Raw genomic sequence first — 19,502 nt, 5'->3', positions numbered from 1 at the left:
TATGAAAGACCAGAGGAAACTTGCTGCATTACTCTGGGGAATATAAATGTATTTTCACAGAAAACTAGATATCAATCCTAGAAACCATTCCCCATTTTGCATCCTTACCCTTAGACATCAGCCTAATTCAGAAGCCAGCCTGGGCTGATGGCCAGCACTCTTCCATTACAGGATGTGTAATCTCATCAACAGCTGGGTAACCAAGTGTAGCAAGTGCAGGACTAAGAAAGTGACAGGGCCTGTTAGAATAAGATTTTTTGAATGAAATGATACATTGCTGCTGACTCTTAATTTAAAGCCTCGATATCCATTTAGGTTTGATTGTCACAATGTGCTACAAATGTCCAGTCTAATTTTGTCACTTAGTTCCCTAGCAGAATCTCTGATCCTCTGTTTTTAGCCAACACTGTGTGAGAGGCTTTGTTCTCTGCTTCACCTTAATTCTCAAAACTTAATTGAGTTTGGCACTTGCATGATGACTGAAGTTGACAACTCGATTGCTGCCATAATTTCTTATTTTCTCAAGGAACAAGAGCTACAGAATCTGTCTGTAGCCCATGGTGTAGTTCTCCACACTGCCTCTTGGTTAATTTCCTCATGGAAAGAACATTCAAAAGCAGGGTCTAAACACAGGATTTGAGCTGAGAGCTGCAATAAGCACAAACAGCATTCCCTACAGAGGTGTTTTACCCCACTGTCTTTGGGACATCTCTGCACTTTTGGTACAGACACTGAAGCTGGGTTAATATAAGCTAACCGGGCACCAGGGATGTCAAAAGCATGGAGAAGACACACAGTTACATCAGCTCCCATACTCGAAGCCTTAACTAGTAACCTAAAAATGTACTTTTTGCTTACAGTCTACAGCCAAAGGTTAATTATAAATCTTTCTTTGCAGCCTACAAGTCAAGGTAAACTATCAAGCATGCAGAGCAGCTAAGCTCTATATCTCGGCTGAAGGTAAAAATGTAAACTGTGCCTTGAACTCCTGCTGTTAGGCTACAGACATGGAGTTTCTGACCACAAGCCTTTACTGATATTCTTGGAACTTCACTAACTCTGGCCCATTTCTCAGAACACAGAGACATAGGCAGTGCTTGTAGAAATATGAAATACTTGAACCTGCAAGACAGAGGCTTCCAGAAAGGCCTGTTATTTAAAAACTGCATCCGGAGGGAAAACCCTTCGTGTTTAAGAAGGAGGAAGGGAAAGTCCTGGAGCCTCTTGCTAAGGGGCTCTCTCCACAGCTGCAAGAAGCAGCTGGTGGCATCAGCACAGAACGAGACCTCCAAGCTCTGTGACAGAACTGAATGGCAAACAGCAAGTCCAAGTGCACAGCAGTCTCCTTGGTCAATGCAAGGAAGATGAAAAGGCTAAGTACCTAGGAAAAGGCAGAGCTCCCAGACTCACTCACCACCCCCATCCCCTCTGGCCCAAACCTTCCAGGCAGGCTGCCAAGTCTTTAAGCCCCACTGCCAGGAAGCTGGGAACTCAAACGAGTAAGAAACTGGACAGATTTTCAATAAAGGATCTTGCTAAAACTAGGACACCTCTGCCATTTTGCAGAGAAAGCTGAATCAGCACAGAACATCCTTGCATGGGAAATTGCTCCCCAGACCACTGGCACACTTAGTAAATCCTAGACAGCTAGCTGAGACATGGAGATTTCCCTCAATACTACACTTACTTTTAAAAAGGCAAAGTAAAATCAAGAAATTAAAACCTCCTGGGATTAGCACTGCTCTGAAGAATGAGTTCATACTGTCTCTGCTCCCAAATTAGACCGTTTCTTTAAGCACCACAGCTAAACTCATTATATATTCTTACCAGCAATATGCTATTAATATCAGATGCAAGCAGATAGCCTTGCCCTGCACAAGACAATGTGTTTTTTTCCAGTTTTAAAATATTAATTCCTCTTTAACAGAGAAAATTCTAAGAGTTTTAAAGCATTCTTTAAGTATCATGAAAAAGGCAATATAACTAATCAGAAACAGCAAAAAATGGCAACAAGATTAAGACACTGCAATTCGATTTCCTAGAAAATAATGTGCCACCAGCTGTGTAAACCTTCCTGTAGCTAAAACAAATATTCTGTAAACAAGGAGGCAGATGCTTTACACTGTAGCCTCTCTCCTCAGCAGTCAGGCCTCTCAAAGCACTCTCAAATTGTCTCTTAGATTGTACGAGGGCTTTAAAAACAGCCATAGAACAAACTGATTTGATAAGCAGGACTCTGAGCTATCTTTAATTTTTATGCTCAATTCATTAACTCTGAGCTCCTGCAGACACATCCAGTACTGCCACTGAACACAACCAATAACCAGAACAAGGTGCATTATTCCTCTGGCACACCACACAAGACACATGCTGGCTCAAGCAGTGGGACTCTTGGGTTTTCTCTCCCAAACAGAGAGGCAAGGGCCTACCTGCTGATTCCAGTGACAGGCACCATGCATTCTGTAGAGTTTCCTCTTCTGGAAACTATGAAGTGGCCTTGTTCGGGCAGATGTGCTCACATTATTCACAGAGACAGATCTGAGTCTTGTCCTCTCTCTTCTTCTTTTCTTGATGTGCTGATGGTCAAGCAGCCAGCTGCTTGAAGAGGATACCTCTCTATTGTCTGAAGCTCTGCAGTTTCATGAAAAATGAGGAGAGGAAATACAAAATGTCAGATATGCTCTACATGCACAGGCCAAGATTTCACACACTGATTAGCATTAGCTATCTAATTCTAAGAGAATTTTATAAACACCACAAGGTTTTAGCAAGCTGTTTCAGACAACTGTGTACGTGCTTTGTTTGCTAGTTAATTACTTCCATGTCATGAAAGGGAGTTTATCATTCTTCACCTTTCTGCTCATGGAAACAAATGTCAAAATGAAGTTAAGCCCTCAAGCATATATCGAGTTTTGTTTTTCACTAATTCAAGAACTCTCTAATATTTTTAACATATATGAGTTCCAAGTTACAATTAATATTTCCCTTCATACTGACATTCCATTCTAGACAGCAGTCATGCTAATGGACAGGAGACCTGGAGTTTTGTCCTAATACTTACAAGATTTTCTGGTTTTGCTCCAACACTGAAATCTAAGTAAAGCTTTACAAACCAGTGGTCATTCAACATAAGGTTGCAACTCACTCTGAAGCATTTGTATCAAAATTAGGAACTCTACAACTTCAAGAGTAGAGAGTCAAAATCAAGTGCAAAGACGTGGCCAAAAGCAGTGGAAGCCCCTGCATGTATGTGTAGAACAACCCCACACCATTCTCACCAACCTACAGCATGTCTGGTGACCACAACAGACAACACCACAAGATAAGAATTTAAAACACTCTCCCATTTGGGTGGGAGTGACTCAATGGGAAGAATGAACTTCCCTGTTATAGGTATTCCTGATTTTATTTTGTTGCTCTAGCAACATCTGCCTGCAAAGTTGAAGGCTTGCTGCAGAAAGCACTCCAGTGTGCTTTTATTTTCACAATAGTGAAGACCTTGATCACAACTCTGGACTGTCTGAGCAGTGCAACTACACAAGGCATTTTGGCCTTGGTTCATAACAGGTCATCTATCTGCACAAATGATTATTTTGTGTTATGACAAGTCACAGTTTTATTAGTAAAGCTGGGACACAATAGAATACGAAAATGAATTTATTACAAGGCCACTTACAAATCTTTTTTGACAGGTGGTATTCTTTTAACAGTACATTTTTATTAAATGAAAGGGCTTGTTATGGAAGTGTGATTAAACACCAACCCATGCTGTGTTGGAGCTTTACAAAGCTTCACAGGATTGAATTTGAGCTGTCTTCCTGACACAGCAATATAATCCAATAAGCAACACAGACACATGAAAACAACATGCTAATTAACACAGGGATTATACAAAGTATTTAAAGGAACATACCAGTAAGTGCCAAGAAACAGCCCAAAATACTGGGGCACGACATTCTTAATATTGACAATACTGGGGCATGACATTCTTAATATCAACACTGCATTTTTAAGGCTTGAGAAAGAAATACAAAGTTTACAGTCCATGGAAAAGACTTCTTAAAATACTCTCTGAATTCTCAAAAAAGATTTTTTAAGTCAGATGGTCCCAAGCTCAAGTTGTGGATTTCCACATACTTCTCTCTTAAGTGAGGAACAACTTTGACAGATAAATTAGAACAAAAAGCTCCTCAGCCTGGCTCTTCAACTTCTGTGATTCCTGCCTTTGTTCTGGTGGTCTGCTGAGGCCCTTGGTAATTTCTCTGCAGCCTCTGACATCTGCTCTATTTACTCTCCTGTGCCTTGCAGTAATGCACTGCTCCAGTTTCAGTCTCACAAGAGACATCTCATCTTCGTGGCCTGGAGCTCCAGCACATGGCAGTAGGGTTTTCCTGCCACTTGTGCAAAAGGTTTCCCAATGAAGCTTTGAGTTACCCATGTAGTTTGATCTTAGTCTGAGCAGTTTTCAAAATGTGACTCTACAGAAGAGCAAAACGAACCATGGCCAGATGTGAAAGTCATTCCTTTGCCAGAATGCTCCTTTAAAGCTCATAGGTTTGCCTTTCTTGCTCTTGACCTTACTTCCAGATGCAAGCCTGCACCATAAGCCATCAAACAGGCACTATTTGTCCTATTTGAAGTATTAAATTTTTCCTTCCTGCATAATAAAGTGGCTATCACCAGCTTAGGGAACTGCTTCTATAAGCATCTACCTTCATGTAATGCTTTGGGCTAATCCTGGCACCTAAATTCAACTGAGCAAGGAAAAGGCACACAAAAGAAGGAAGGCACTAATGTCATTAGGCCTTGACAAATGGCAATTCAAGGTTGCCCATATTCAGTCAACCAGGAACTGGCCATGCACCTCCACTTCCACTGTGAACAGCTCATGTAACCAACTGTGCTGCAACCCCACAGCATCTCATGCTTAAACCTACTTCAAAAATGTAAAATTGTGTTTTTCACATTAACAGCCTACAACTAATTTCAAGAGCTTACTTAAGTGAAAATTGCTATCATCTGTTTTTCCCTTCTCAAAAATAAAAAAAACCCCTTATTTTCCTTTTGATTTCTGCTTTCTGAAATACTGAATATAGTCAGAATGAACTCTAGAAAACGCAAGGGAGAAGGAGCTAAGAATTAAGTTAACTATTAACTAATAAGTTAATTCAATTAATTGAACACACAGCTACCACAACAACAAAATACCACCAAAAAACTGAAACACACTCAAAAAACTCCAAGAAGTAGGAGGCAGTGAATTTCCCTGCAGGATTCTCATGATAGCCACTTTATTTCATGCATCTTTAATGAACAGTATTTATTGGCAGATTTCAAATCTCTTCATAAGCAGTGAAATATTAACTGTTTAACTCATGTTTAAGACAGCATCTAGAAAGCCCTAAAATCTCTCCGATTCCCTTCCAACACCTAACTTGCCAAACTCCAGGTTGGAGCTACAGCACTGAGAAAACCTTCCAAGTCCAAACATTTTTCTTTAGACTTTTTTAGGTGATGAGTAGAAAACAACCAACCTCAGAGAGTGACCCATAAGCAAACAATGAGTTACTCCTGAAATGGAAAGACTAACTTTGGACAGTGACTAATAAATAAGAAGAGAATTAGCTTGAAATTACATCATTAGAGTCTCTCACTATGAAGTTAACTTCATATACTCCTAAAAAGACTTTTCAAAGCAGAATTCTTCCTCATGAAAAAGTCAGATTCAAGACACAGCCTAAATTACTCTCTTCTTCCATATACCCATCTCTATTAGCAATTCCTGTTTCAAGGCTATTTTTAGTCCACATCTGACAGGAACCACCTGATTTTCTCCTTCTGTAAACAACTGATACACCAGGAGCAGGGATATCACATGCCAGGATCCCTTCATCTTTACATTTAGGGCAGAATCACACAATCACTGTGGAACAGACAGCAGCTAAAAAGCTGCTCACTGTAATCTCTTTGGGGGAGGCTGCAGCCTCTGCAGCAAAGCTGAAACAGATGCTGTGGCCAGCTCTTCTTGGAGTCAGGAGCCAGGGAATTATGTCCTGCTGCACACTTTGCCATAAACACCCCACTTCCAGTTGGGAACAGTTTCTTCATCCACCTGATCTTAATTAAGACCTGTGAATAACAGCATCCTCAAAAATAGCATTACAAGTATCTCAGGAGAATTATCTGACATACCTAGACCATTTGTAACTGAATTCAATTACCTTAATTGTTTTGAAATTAATATTTATTACAGCCTGTACTGTACTTAAAATCTTTGAATAAAAGATAGAATTACGAAGTAGTATGGACTAGCACTGAGAAACATTTTTCTAAAATATTAATTTCAACCCACAGTCATCTTGGAAGGTATGTCCATCCAGAACAAAATACCTTGAATGAAAAATAGTATCTCCAAACTCCTCCAAAACGTGGGTGGCAAAGATAAACTTGGCCTTTTACTGAAGACTGATCTGCTTAAAATTAATGAAGTTACCACCCTGACACTGACCCCTGCTGAGACACATGACATTGCTTAAGTATTCTACTAATCTAGTTTGCCAGTTTTCCAGAAATAAAGCTGCACTTGTTATGACAGAATGCATTAAGACTTAAACAATCACAATAAATGTGCTCTTATATTCTTTCACTACTTCACAGATTAATCTTCCCAGTACTTAAATGTAGTTATAATGACTATACATTTATGGTATTTTTAGGAACAACACAAAACCCTGTTTTCAACCTTACAATCAAGACTTGACTTTTCTTGAAGCCTGCAGAAAGCAGTTCTCTTTTCCTTAATATTGTAATGATATTAGGCCCATACAGATAACTTTACCAGAAGTTATTCCCAGAAAAAAAACCCCAAAACCAAACTATCCCACTGTCACCCACCTGAAGGAGATGCCATTGACCAGCTGTCTGTGTTTACAGGTCTTGGATGAAAGAGATGAAGAGGCTGGGGACAGATTGAGTGGAGCAATTAGGCTGCTGATGATTTCGCTTAGTTGTGCACTCTGGAAAAAAACCCCAAAAAATTAGTGGTAGTCAGACTTTTATCCAGACTCAATAGCTCAAAGGTCCTGAGTTCTTTCTTCCTACTTAGGATTTCAGTCCCATACATCATGGAATAATCATATTTAGTTTCTTCCTGTGATTAACTGTGTTGGCATTGTTTTTCTTTCACAATTATTATGTTCAACTCTACCAAAACCCGAATAAAACACCAAGAAAAACCAGCACAACCCTGAACATTGTTTATACACTTGTACCCCAAACGCATTAGTGATCTTAGTATTGTAATCAAAGGTCTTTAAAAGGAAAAAGACAGCAGAATATTTTATAGCTGATATTACAACAGCTGCAGCTAGAGCTGCTAACTGGCCACTTGACAAGCATTTCAACTGGGTTTAAAAAAAAGGTCAAATGTCTATTCCATTGTACATTTTGTTCACTGGAAGTATTTTTGTTCTTAAAAGAATCCTCTTCATTGCTTACTAGAGTTTGACAAAGATGTTTTTATAAAAGGAAGTGTAACTACTTGAGGACTATTGTAAGGACAGACAGAATGGATAAGATCATCTGGTATCCTCAAAAATAGCAGCAAGAGGCAATCACCCCCCTCCTCCTGCAAAAAAACCTGACTTTCAAAACTGACCACAAACAAATGAAACAAATGTAGCCAATTTGTTAAGACTAAGAATTACTCCTTGCAAAGCAATGAATTGTGGACTGACTCCAAAAACATTTCACAATGATTTTTTGTTTTAAATGTCAGACCTTAAATGCTATTCTCACAATAAATATAGCTTGCTTAGAGGAAACTGTTCTGCACACTGAACAGCAATTAAATGTATCTGAAATGGCATATTCCTTTTTTAAAAAAATCCAACCTTTTGCATTACTTTGCTGGATTTTCATTCAGAACTAAGAATGTTTAAAACATGAATTGCTAGAGGTTATCTAGTAAGTTTTCCTTACATTTTGATTTTACATTTACATTTATGCAGAAAGACGAAGGTTTTTTTTTTTATTTTAATACAACTGACATATTTTCTGTTAATATTTAAGTGATGTAGTCAGGTAAAAATGTCACATTAGAATAAAAAATTCAAGGATGGATATTAAAGCACAGCAATAGCAAGTCAATTATAAAACAACTGGGCAAAGCAAACAAGACATCAGTAAAATAGTTAGCAGATTGATTTAAAAATCTCAGCAGAATTCAGTAGTCTCTACTGAATATAAGAGCATTAAAAAAACAGCAGACTTCCAAAACACAAGGACAAACATATATGTAGCTATGAAAAGGACTTGAAAAGAGTATTAATAAAAATTGCCAGCCTTAGTCACTGTCATTCTACATGACTTTTATTTTGGTTCACATGTAAAATTTCTTATTTTTAACAAAGAAATACTTTAATACTGGACTAAGGAATTCTGTGGGAATATCTGTAGATGTACCTCAGGCTGCAGCATTGCTGCTCCTGACACTGAACAAGTAGCTCAGACTTTCAGAGTTAAGAACAGAACTGTAGTCAAAAAGAAAATTAAACCCCAAGGCTTTTAGTGGTGTAAAAGGGAGGAACTCCAATGTGCTGTGTGAGATGTCCAAGTCATTTTCAGACCAACTTTGTGGCTACTTGGGGACCAGGAAACAGACCACCATCCCTTGAATCATCCAAAGTTTTACTGAAAAGTGTGTTTAATTCTCCAAGCCACCACTTAAAAGAGGGGCCATTCATCACAGTCTAAAAATGCTTTTTGGGTTTACCTTATGCAATTGTCAGCACTGAGCATACAAATTTCCTGTTTCATTGCTTCCTCACTCCTGCCCGTGGTGGGTAAGATTTATCAACCAGGGGAAAGCATTTTAAGAACAGGAAATTATGATTATCAAATAAGAAAAACAGGCATAGAGATTCAGGAACAGGCACTACTACTTAATGCTACTACTTATATCCCTATCAAAAAATGTGTGTAAGACCAGGAATTTATGTAGAGCAGCAGAGCAACAAATTAATCCCCCACAGTGGCTTTGTCAGGTTTGTTTTACACAAATTGAATAAATTCATTCTGAAAAACAAATTTCCAGTATCTCCTTCAGCAATGTGATCCTACCACATCCTTTCAAGCAAAGGAAAACCCTGCTGGAGCCTACATAGAATCAACCATGGAAACAGCCATTTTGTACAGTGCAAAGCTAAACCCAGCTCACAAGTACATCTCCATTGTGCCTGGAATTCCTCAGCTACAAACCAGAGTCCTACAATGTTTGAAAAGGCAAATGAACAACTGGATTCTGCTGGGGCTTTTTTTTTCTTTAATTTCAAGTGCAATATATCTCCAATGTCAGCTGTTCTCTTTCATTTCACATTAAGCATTTCCTGAAACAACCTAGAGTGGAAACTCTACACTGAGGCACTGTAAAGCAGGAGCAGGTTTGTGGATGGTTCTTAGAGGATGTTGTGAGTCTGCTTGGAGGTAAACGATGTGGTAACACAGACACGTCAGAAATAAAAGGTTAATTTGTAAAGCTGGTGTACAGTGGAGTTATTGAAGCCCTTCCATTAATCACCATCCAATCCCAGGACTGTAAAATAACTTTCTTTTTGGAAGTCATCACCATGGAACCTGCCTGTTTCTGAAGTCAATCATTTGGCTTCAGTGACAACTTTACCTGTTTTTCTATGTTCCGTAGAAGCAGAGTAGGACTGCTGGGTGACATTTCAAAGTCGTGGTCCTGCAAAGAATCTTGTCTCTCAATGGCAGCTTGGGAATTCCCTGTGGTGTTTAATAAAGCTCCTTGGTCTGTCAATTGTATTTGCTTCTTCAAAATGTCTTTTGGAAATGGGAATTCTTCTAAGACCACCATCCCCTAGACAACAGCAATTGAACACAGTTGGTTGACAACAGATTAACCCTCCTAAACAATTTTTAAAGGGCAGTCAAACCTGGCACATTCCTCTTAAATCCTCCTGACAATTTTCAAGCACTTGACTAGATTTTAAATACACTTCACAGCTAAAATATGGAAATTCTAGGCATATTTTTTTTTTAAAACTGCATCAATTATGCTACTCCTTGTAACAGCAATAGCTCCAGTGTTATACCACTGCTTAAACATCTGTTCCAAAATTCAAATCAGAAATTCATACTTATTAGAATGTTATATGATAATTTGCCAGCTGATTTAAGAGGAGGTTTTTCTTTAAAAAATGATCATCCTTTGATTAGAACTTGGTTTTAGTCTTTGTAGTCGATAAACTTTGCTGGAGATATTTCAAAGAACTCTATTTCTCTTCTATTTCTCAAGGCTGTTATGTAGCAGAAATTACACAATTCTAAACAAAAGCCTTTTACAATTCAATAACTGATTTTTTTTAAGGTGAGCATTTTTAGAGTTTCATAATTAGAAGTAACTATCCTAAATATTCTAGCACTGTCACTACTTTTCAAGACCATCTGCACAAATATGGTATCAGAAGTGGTGTACCATCTAGAATGTCACCTAATAAGATAAATATAACTTTATATGGTAAGGAAATAACAGTTTCATAAATGGAACCAGAAGAATAATACCCCTATTGTGCTTTCCACGTGACAGATGAGAAAATAGAAGTCTCTAGCACAGTCCTAACACTGTATCAGTTGGTTTAAGAACTTAAAATGTTAAACAAAATAAAAGCAAAAATAACCTTGTGACAGTCAAACCCAGTCCTCAAATAGTTCTTTGGTTTGTTATTATCTTGAGCAAATAAATTTAATACCAGAAACAGTTATCAAACCTCCCCAGGGCTTTTTCCAAAGAAAAAGGGAAAGAACTTACTTGCTTTAAAGTACTAACTGTTACTCAAATATCCAGCAGATATTAAAAGAATGGGATCATTACAATTCTGCCTCAAATTTGTCCTTCTAATGAGAATATTCCACTCAACCAAAGAACAAGGAAGACTGCCATAATGTGAACACAAGGAAGCTGTATTGCTGCTTCTTAAAGCAAGACAGACTTCACCTAGGTTGTGGCTGTGGAAAACCAAGGATTCTGTAGTTTCAGCAAGACCTTTAATAATGCCTCAACAACAACTGGCCTTAAAACAGAAAAGCAAGTCTCAGAGAGACTTCAAAGAGGAGACCAGGAGAAAAAGTGAAATTGTCTTGGTCTCACTGTGCCTCAATTATTCCATTGTTTAAATTATAAATTTAAAGCTGAGAATATTCTCTAAAAATAAACAAAGGTGCTTGAAAACTTGGTTTAATGCCTAAAAAGGTCACAGAGAATGTCCATCAAGTCAGTGTCCACATAGATCATCACCTGCACTCTTCCATTTACAGCAGATGGACACAAATCCAGACCAGCAGCATAGTAGGGGCAGTAAATTCCAGGAAATTCAAGTAGAGAACTAATTTTTGTGTGCTACAACAGAAGGATAAGCTACTTCAATAGCTTTAAACTCCTTTACAACTTTGAATCTTTAGGTCTTTTTAGTAAAACGATCATAGGTCACAACCACAGAGAGTCTATAAAGTCTAAAACCAAAATTGTGAGGTCAGAGGAATGGGAGGACACACATTAAAAGTGTTGAGAAGAGGGACATGCACACACACATGCTTCCAATGGAATTTTATTTTTTGAAGTTAATGGGCTACAATCAGTAGGTTTTGGCAATGACTGCCTTCCTCCCCAAATGTCATTGTTTTGTTTTGCAGATACAGATTTTTTTTTTTTTAATGAAAGGACTCTCAGAAGATCCTGAGGTGCTACTTCTGTGTCTGTAGAGATGGAGAAGACATTCTGTAGTAGGCCAGGAAACAGCCCACAAGTTACTCATCCCCCTTCCTATTGTGCTACGGTGCTCAAGGAGTGGCCTTTTGCTTGAAATCATTGTTCCCTGGCTAGGAATCACATTTTTTTCCACTCAAAGCACATCAAAAACACTCTGAAATCATTAAACAGCATACAGATCCTAATGATATTGTGTAATTCCTTTGCAGCCACTAAATGAAAACAAAGAGCTCTTCTATCAGCCCACATGTCCTACTGTAGCTGCTGCACTGGTGTACTATAAACACGTACGCAAAAAAAAATCCCATCTGAAGAAAATGTGCCTGCCTGTGAAAAAGGTGCCTGCCTTCACGATGGGACACAATGCCAAACACTAAATACCACAGCTGCTAAAATGGGCTTGGAGCTTCAGAAAGGAATGTCACTAAAAATCTCTACCAGGAAGATGACTTAGCTCCAAATCAACAGAAAATGCGTGACTAAAATAATGTTTTTCCTCTTATTTCTCTGATATTTATTTCTCAATCTTCTGTAGCTCATCTGACCTAAGGCATCATAAAGGCTGAGAACTTTTGGGTATAAGAGTGTGCATGTATCTGGTACTTAGGACACCACCAAACCATGGGCATTCTCACACTTCACCAAAATATACAATCTCCTTACACAGACCCTTAAACAAAGGCTCTTCATTTCTTCGTAAAGAAAAACCTGACTGGGACAAGCTAGATATGAAAAGAAGGGCTCTGAGGGGCAAAGGGAGAAGATGGGAAATTCTCTTGGAGGTAATTTTCCTCTCCTTTTAAACTCTCTCTAAGTCTCATGTTCAGCCACCAATTCTGAAGCATCTTCTCACTCCTCTCAGTTGTGTTTATCTGACCCTAACACACACCAGAGAACCTGCATGAGGATCACTGATGAAGAGTCAAAGAGCCTTGCTCTAAAACCCCTCACTATCACACCACCTTGCACAGTTTGGCTTCTTTGATGTGAGAATGACCTGAGGAACCCATTAAATTGATAGCTAGATTACTAATGTTTTAGGAATGTCACTTTCCCACTGTCTAGGCAGTTCAATTTACAAAAACCAGTACATGAATTACACACATTGGAATTTTAGTAATTATTAATCTTTGACCTGTTCAAAGTGCTGTACAAACATTAACCATCTAATCCTCAGAATAAACATGCACTGCAAGTAACAAAAAACCCACCCTGAAAGCCTGCAACACAAAAACAAATAACCAACCATCCCACCTGAAAAGGCAATCTTGCCTCTCCTGCACAGGGAGTGATAAATACAGTACTGTGTGCTGAGCCCCTGAAAGCCACTAACAAAGTCACTAGAACAGACACAAAGGTAAGAGATCCCAAATCACAGTCCTGTACTCGTGCCTTTAAGGTACAATAGTTTTTAGCTCCTGATGTCTTTCCCATTAAACTCTGCAGATCATAGCCTGCACAGACACAAGAAGTCTAGGGCAGAAAAAAGAACAGCAACAAGGAACCACATACACAAATATTACAAGAAACACTGTCAAAAGATGATTTGAACAGCCCGTTTATGAGCTTACACACAATACCTTGGTGGCACGTATTTGCCTGTGAAGGTCAGTTAGTTGTTGGATTTTGTATTCTAGTTCTGAAATCTGGGCTTGAAGCCATGTCCAACGGCTGCCAATTCTAGCTCTGTCTGCAAGCCACTTCCATTCAGAAGTATAGCTGCTGTGAAGACAAAATGCTGGTTAGTCCAAAAATAAAGATAACCACATTTGCACAAGAACATTTTTGACAGCTGCTCTGCCTTATGTTGCAAGCATCTCAGTTGCTTTCAGAAGATATCTGATTATACCCATCCAGTTTCACATCAGCTTATTTCTGCAGCAATAGAACTTGCCCAAACCAGTACAATCCGTGCTCACTGGCTATTCCCACACTAAACTAGTTTTTTGTTCTGGATTATAAAACTCAGAGCTGGATAAACTACCCAACTACATCAGTTAAGGCTCATTACAGATGTGTAAAGAATTCCAATAACTCCACCAACAAGAATCCAAACTCTTACACCAGACTTCCTCCCACAAGCTTTCACAAATACTGCTTGCTAACAACTGGAATCTAATAAAACATCATGCAGCAATGACCAGCTAGATATCAGGTCACTGCCCAAAAAAACTCCAACTAAGTAGTTCAAATTTTGTTTATTCAAGCTATTTTATAAATACCTGTGTTAGTTTAGTTTAGTCAGATCACTTTTACTACTTTTTAAAATAGATCCTTTTTGCAAAACAAAAAAATATGCCTCCTGGTACTTGACATTGTCAACACCTTAATTTTACTATGCTAAATTCATCACTGGTATCAGCAAATATTACTCAACCTACATAGTAAACAAATCAATGAGGAAACCATACCATGTAACAAACAATCTTAATATTCTATAAATTTAAGCAACACAGATGAGACAATGCAGTATTTTAGTTTGTAACTTCTACTACTACCCTACCATTTAACTGAGTTCATTTATTTACAGAAAGCAACTGGTGTTTTTTTCCCCAACGAAGCTGTCAAGTAGTTTACCACAGCTAATTTTAAAAAACTTCAAAAACAAAAATCAAACTTCTAGCAAGTAAGTGTTTTTCCTCAAGTTATTGGGAGAATTACTGGATCTAGATCCTTGATGACACTGCAACTTTTGCACATGCAAAATACATGATCTCCTTTCCAGGCAATGAAGAGCACTGAAGTATCACAAAAGATACAAGAAATAGCAGATGCCAATGAACTGGCATAGGAACATCATACAAATGTAATTGTTTCATGCAGAATTTTGTGTCAACAACAAAGAAAGATAATACAGCAGAAGATGCTAAACATGTCCTGGAACGAGTTGGGAATCATCAAATTTGAGAATTCTAAAAGTTTCAAGGCTAATATTATAAAACATAATATAACTCAAAATTTCAGAACTTTCAGTTTAGTTTAGCTATCATAAATAGTAAGGATAGACACAGTCTCTGGTAGGTCACTTCTAAAATATATAGATCTTATCCCTTTTTAACACAAATTATCCTCCCACATAATTTATCACCAGCTTAAATTCTCTCATACACAGAAAAAATGAAAATACAAAATTATGGTGATTGAAACGTCCTATTTAAATACAAATTCTACGAAGAAGCAATGTGGATTACTATCAAAAAGAAACTCAAAGAACTCTGTAAATATATATTATAAATTACTTGTATTTTACATATTCTGCGAGTAATTTTCTCCTAGGAAAAAAAGGCATATGATGTCATCTTGTGAAAATCTATTTTTCTGAACTCTTTTTATTTCTCTTTATCTTCCCATTATTACCAGCAAAGAGTAGAAAGTCCCAATTACTTATGCTTTAACCAGGTCTCCCTGACAAGAACAGCTTCTGCATGTTTGTGCTCCTGAAAGTCATAAAATACACTTTGCTGGGAAAGGGAGGGAATCTGAATTCCAAGTTTTTAATTAAATGTGCTCACACAAGCGTGGTGGCTGGAATAGTTAAGACTTGTCTCAGGACCCTGGTCTGGCAAAAAGCTAGCCCTAAGAGCTGCTTAATGAGTCTATAAAATTCCCTGAGTTGATAATTTTAACAAAAAAAAAAAAAAAAAGCTAAACTAAAGAGGAATGAAGAGGATAACTTTGAAAAACCCAACAGGAGTATTGACATGTTTATTTCTGCTCCTTTCTCAAAAGGCAATTGAACAAATGAACGATGAAACCTCACAAACCAGGACATTGTAAAAAGAAAGCCGAAGTGAAAGGAAATAAATCACACAGATTCACCTCCCAAACTAGATGCAGCAGTCTGAGACAAAGGAGATCTACTCTCAAACAGACTGAGGAGGAGTGGGAAGTAAATGAGAAGGAAAATAAGGTGTCCTGTACACAGCTGGGAAACAAGAGGCCGAATGGACAGAACTGGTCTTATGTCACCTACACTGCATGAACTCAGTGTGGCACAAGGGAATCCACAACCAGTATGGAACCACAGCTGACAGGAGAAGGAATGTTAAATGCTGTCACCTCTGTGTATTACTGTCATACACATACACAAGAATCCCCTGCAAAGTTACATCACAAGTTGTTTTTAAAAAATGGTTGCATTTTTTTTCCCCTCAGACATAGGACTGAATCTCGAATCAACTGCATTCACTGGTAAACACATTAAGTACATTTTTGCTTCATTCTAAAACACTATGCAAGTATTTCTTAAGGCTTTAAATTCTATTATATAATTAAAATAACAGCATTTAATTACACTGTGTAACAGTGTCCTTAGGCCCCACTCTAAGGAAAGGTTTCCACCAAACTAAGCACAAACATTTTATGCTCAGGCCAAAGGAAGCAATTTTAGCTTCTCCATCTTGTTAGCCCAGGGTGCTCCATGCCCAGTGCTTGCTCAAAGACTTGGGCAGCTACACGGTGACATGGATTAGAGAGTTGCTCCCAGTTAATTTAAATTTTAGGGGCAGCATGACTGAAGCAAGTCTACATCCCTTCTCCAGTTTTGATATGTTGGAGACAGGGTAAGAGACAGAAGCATTGCTGAACTCTGTTCCCACCCCTGTCATTCCTACTTGTTTGATCTTGCATTATTTTTAACCATCTTTTCCTCTAAGCCTATTTCTCTACAAATCTTTTAGTAAAGCTTGTAACTCTCAAGGAAGATAAAATCACTATGAGCTATCCTCAACTTCCTGAAGTGAGCTGCTCGCTTGCAAAGGTTGCTCCAGTGACAAATTATAACCTATTTCTGCAACAAAAAAACCCCAAACCAACCTTGAAACAAAACCCAAACCTGGGTAAATCTGTTCCTGGGATGCTAGATAGTAGAGCTTAACAATCACTCATTAAAAGGAAGTTGCTTCAAGGTTGCTTCAGAGAATTCATTAATTCTGCAAACCAGAGAAGGAAGAAAAACCAAACCACCAAAAACCCAACCACAGTTACAAAAATAACCAGGCCTGTCACTGAAGGAGGAAGTCAGAAGCAGGTGCTAAAGTAGAAGCTCCTGCTCTTGTTTTCTGTTGGGAATGAAACAAGAAAAAATATATTTCTGTCTGTTCCACTTCCTGTGTGCTCCTTTCACAAAGGATCTTTACTTGGTTTCCGCGCTTTTGACTCTAAGATCATACATCCTCTAAAGGAATTCCAAAATCTTTCTTCTGCTAGCAACTCAGCATAAACCATGTTACACTGGTAAAGTTTCTCATGTTCAGTACTGCAGTACAGTGGAATATTAAATTTGCATATAAACTTACTGCTCTTGCAGTGACTCTTAATCGGCAGCTGATCTGCTACATTCATCGAGGATTATCAGAATTGGAAGAGAATAGAGCAATATGGATTTTGTATCAATACAACATCTCATTTAAATTGCCCTAGGAAAACATGCTGGAATTGCAGTAGGGGCAGCTTGTTTCCATGCAAAATACCTGCCTGCATTTCTGTCTTGGTTGGTCTACAGATCAATCCTGCACGACTTAAAAGAGAAGGAAAGAAAAGAAATGCAGCAGAACAAACAAGGCACAAGGCACAGACACAAATGCAAACAAGGTATGATCAAAAATGTAGCTAGGAACAGACATTCAGGCTGTACCAGGGCATCCCAAAGTATGGAAAAGTGTTCAGTTGGGGATCATCAGCAACAGCAGAGGCAGTATAAGCATTTCATCAAACCTAGTGGCTTTTGCTGAGACAGAAGAGGCAAGCAAAGAGCACTAAGTACTGCTATTACAGTCGGTACTGCTGCTGGAACGGAAGGAAGTTTCAGCCATAACCCTTAGCACTCTCACCTTCCCTCAAAGAGAAACATTGAGAGCAAACCATGTTTTTACATAACCAAACCAATACTGCAGAATACAAAAGACTCTCAGTATTTCCAGTGCCTCCATTGTGTTTTGGGTGGGATTTATGTTTTCTCAATAGCTAAGATCAGCTTGTCCTAAAAAAACAAATGCAGGCAACCTATCTGAGTGCAAAAGGGAGCTGCTAACCAAGATAAAATTGCTGAGCTACACACACTGCTGTTTGGAGGTTGTGCATGGGTTTGGGATTTTTTTGGTTACAGGAGACAAGAAGAGGTGGAATTTAAACCTCAAAGGCATATTTTATTTTTATAAGCAAACAAAACAGTAAGTCTGAAAACAGTTCATAAATGATGAAGAAACATGGTGGTGCTTAAAATGCACAAAACACACAGGATCTGGGATTGACAGTAAGTATCCAGGAAGGTTGGTCAAAGCAATACATGATGAACATAAAAAGAGTATTTTAGAGTGTGCAGCTCTGTGACCATGGCAAAATTCTCGACAAGTTATCTTATATGCTGAAAATTGAAAGCAAACTAAAGCCTTCCACCTTTGTAAGTTCCAGCGAGAACAAGTAACATGCCCTACCATGACATGTCTACAGGGACAATGACAGGATGCTTCCTGCTAAACAGGAAAGGAGCATGCTTGAAACAGACCCACACCAAAACTCAACATTTTTAACACTGGACAATGCAATGACACAGTCACCTTTCAAAAGGCTTTAAAAACACCAACATTTTCAACTAACAACACTTAAATCACACAAGCCAGACAACAAGGCACTCGCATAGTGTGGGTGGAAAAAATATCCTCCAATTCGAAAATTCTTCATTAAACATAAGAAGGGCAGTTGTTCCTGACATCCCCTCACCCTTGCATTTCTGCTCAGTCTCCCAACATGGGGTATTTTGCTTTTTCTGCTAGGTGATGTTCCCTTTGGTTTAATCCACATGGTTCTGGCACCCAGTTTACAGAAGATACATTCCTAAAATGGCCTCTACCATCCCTGCTGGTTCATCTCCTCTCACTGGGAACTCCTGGGCTAACAGAGCCCTACTGCCCAATCACATAGCAGTGAAGTATTTGGGAGCAAGAAGCTCATAAAACACGGAGTGACTCTACCCTCAGGATAAAGAGCTGATCACTCTCTTTAGTGGGAGTTACTGAAAATATGGCAGAAGTTTATTGTTTTTATGAAGGACTGATCTCCAGAAACTGAAAAGCAGTAAGAAATCAGAAGTTTCTCCAGTCTTTAAGTTCCATCCAGACATCATATGACTCACCACGAACTTCATGAAACATTGGGGAAAAAAAAAATCACTCATCCTTCAATTCTCTTGGGAAGCTCGCTCAGTTGTACAAAAATACAAAATATTCTCCACATGGCACTGTATCACAAATGCTCCACAGCACACTAGTGTGGTAGGAGTCCCTCCAGGACTGGAGCTGATAAGCTCCAGTGAAGTGAAGGTGAAATTCCTCACCTGCCCCTAATTTTATACACCAGCACTACACTCAGTTCTCTGACCATATCATGGTAAAGCCCAAAAAGCAACTGTCCTGCATACAAGTATGTTCTTGCAAGCCACTAATGGGGGCCCAGGGCTCCTGATATCTTTGGTCAGCATGGTGGAGAAATTCAACATGTCCATTCTTCTTCTCTCTGCAGATACTGACAGTAAATAAGATATTACCTAGGAAGACTAGAAGATTATATAATATAAAATATTCAAATTAGGTGAATTCAGATATACTTGTATTTTAGATAAAAGTATGTGCCCACTCCCAACCAAAACCACCAACACTTGTAATAGCTGAACAAATATGTCCAACTATTAAATGACCTATAAATGCTGTCTCAAGGACTA

General features: G+C 38.5%; 1 protein-coding gene across 5 annotated transcripts in view; it reads right to left on the bottom strand.

Moving 5' to 3' along the window:
• KANSL1L (KAT8 regulatory NSL complex subunit 1 like) overlaps positions 1–19,502 on the bottom strand; it is a 60,721-nt gene that overhangs the window by 25,977 nt on the left and 15,242 nt on the right. For 4 of the 5 annotated variants that reach the window (XR_015804751.1, XM_088167684.1, XM_088167682.1 and 1 more), the window contains exons 3-6: positions 13,366–13,507; positions 9,680–9,877; positions 6,895–7,016; positions 2,430–2,631 (exon numbers count right to left, since the gene is read on the bottom strand). Coding sequence is in view for 4 of the 5 variants with exons in the window: in XM_088167684.1 (XP_088023810.1) it covers positions 2,430–2,631; positions 6,895–7,016; positions 9,680–9,877; positions 13,366–13,507 (664 nt within the window). In the remaining variant the exon portion in view is untranslated. The remainder of the gene's footprint in view (positions 1–2,429; positions 2,632–6,894; positions 7,017–9,679; positions 9,878–13,365; positions 13,508–19,502) is intronic. The other variant, XM_088167681.1, reaches the window with a different exon arrangement.

Source organism: Sturnus vulgaris, chromosome 7, assembly GCF_052056855.1.
Source record: "Sturnus vulgaris isolate bStuVul1 chromosome 7, bStuVul1.hap1, whole genome shotgun sequence".
Lineage (NCBI taxonomy): Eukaryota > Metazoa > Chordata > Aves > Passeriformes > Sturnidae > Sturnus > Sturnus vulgaris.
Note: the sequence above shows the minus strand (reverse complement) of the source record. Positions and strands in the feature narration are given on the sequence as shown.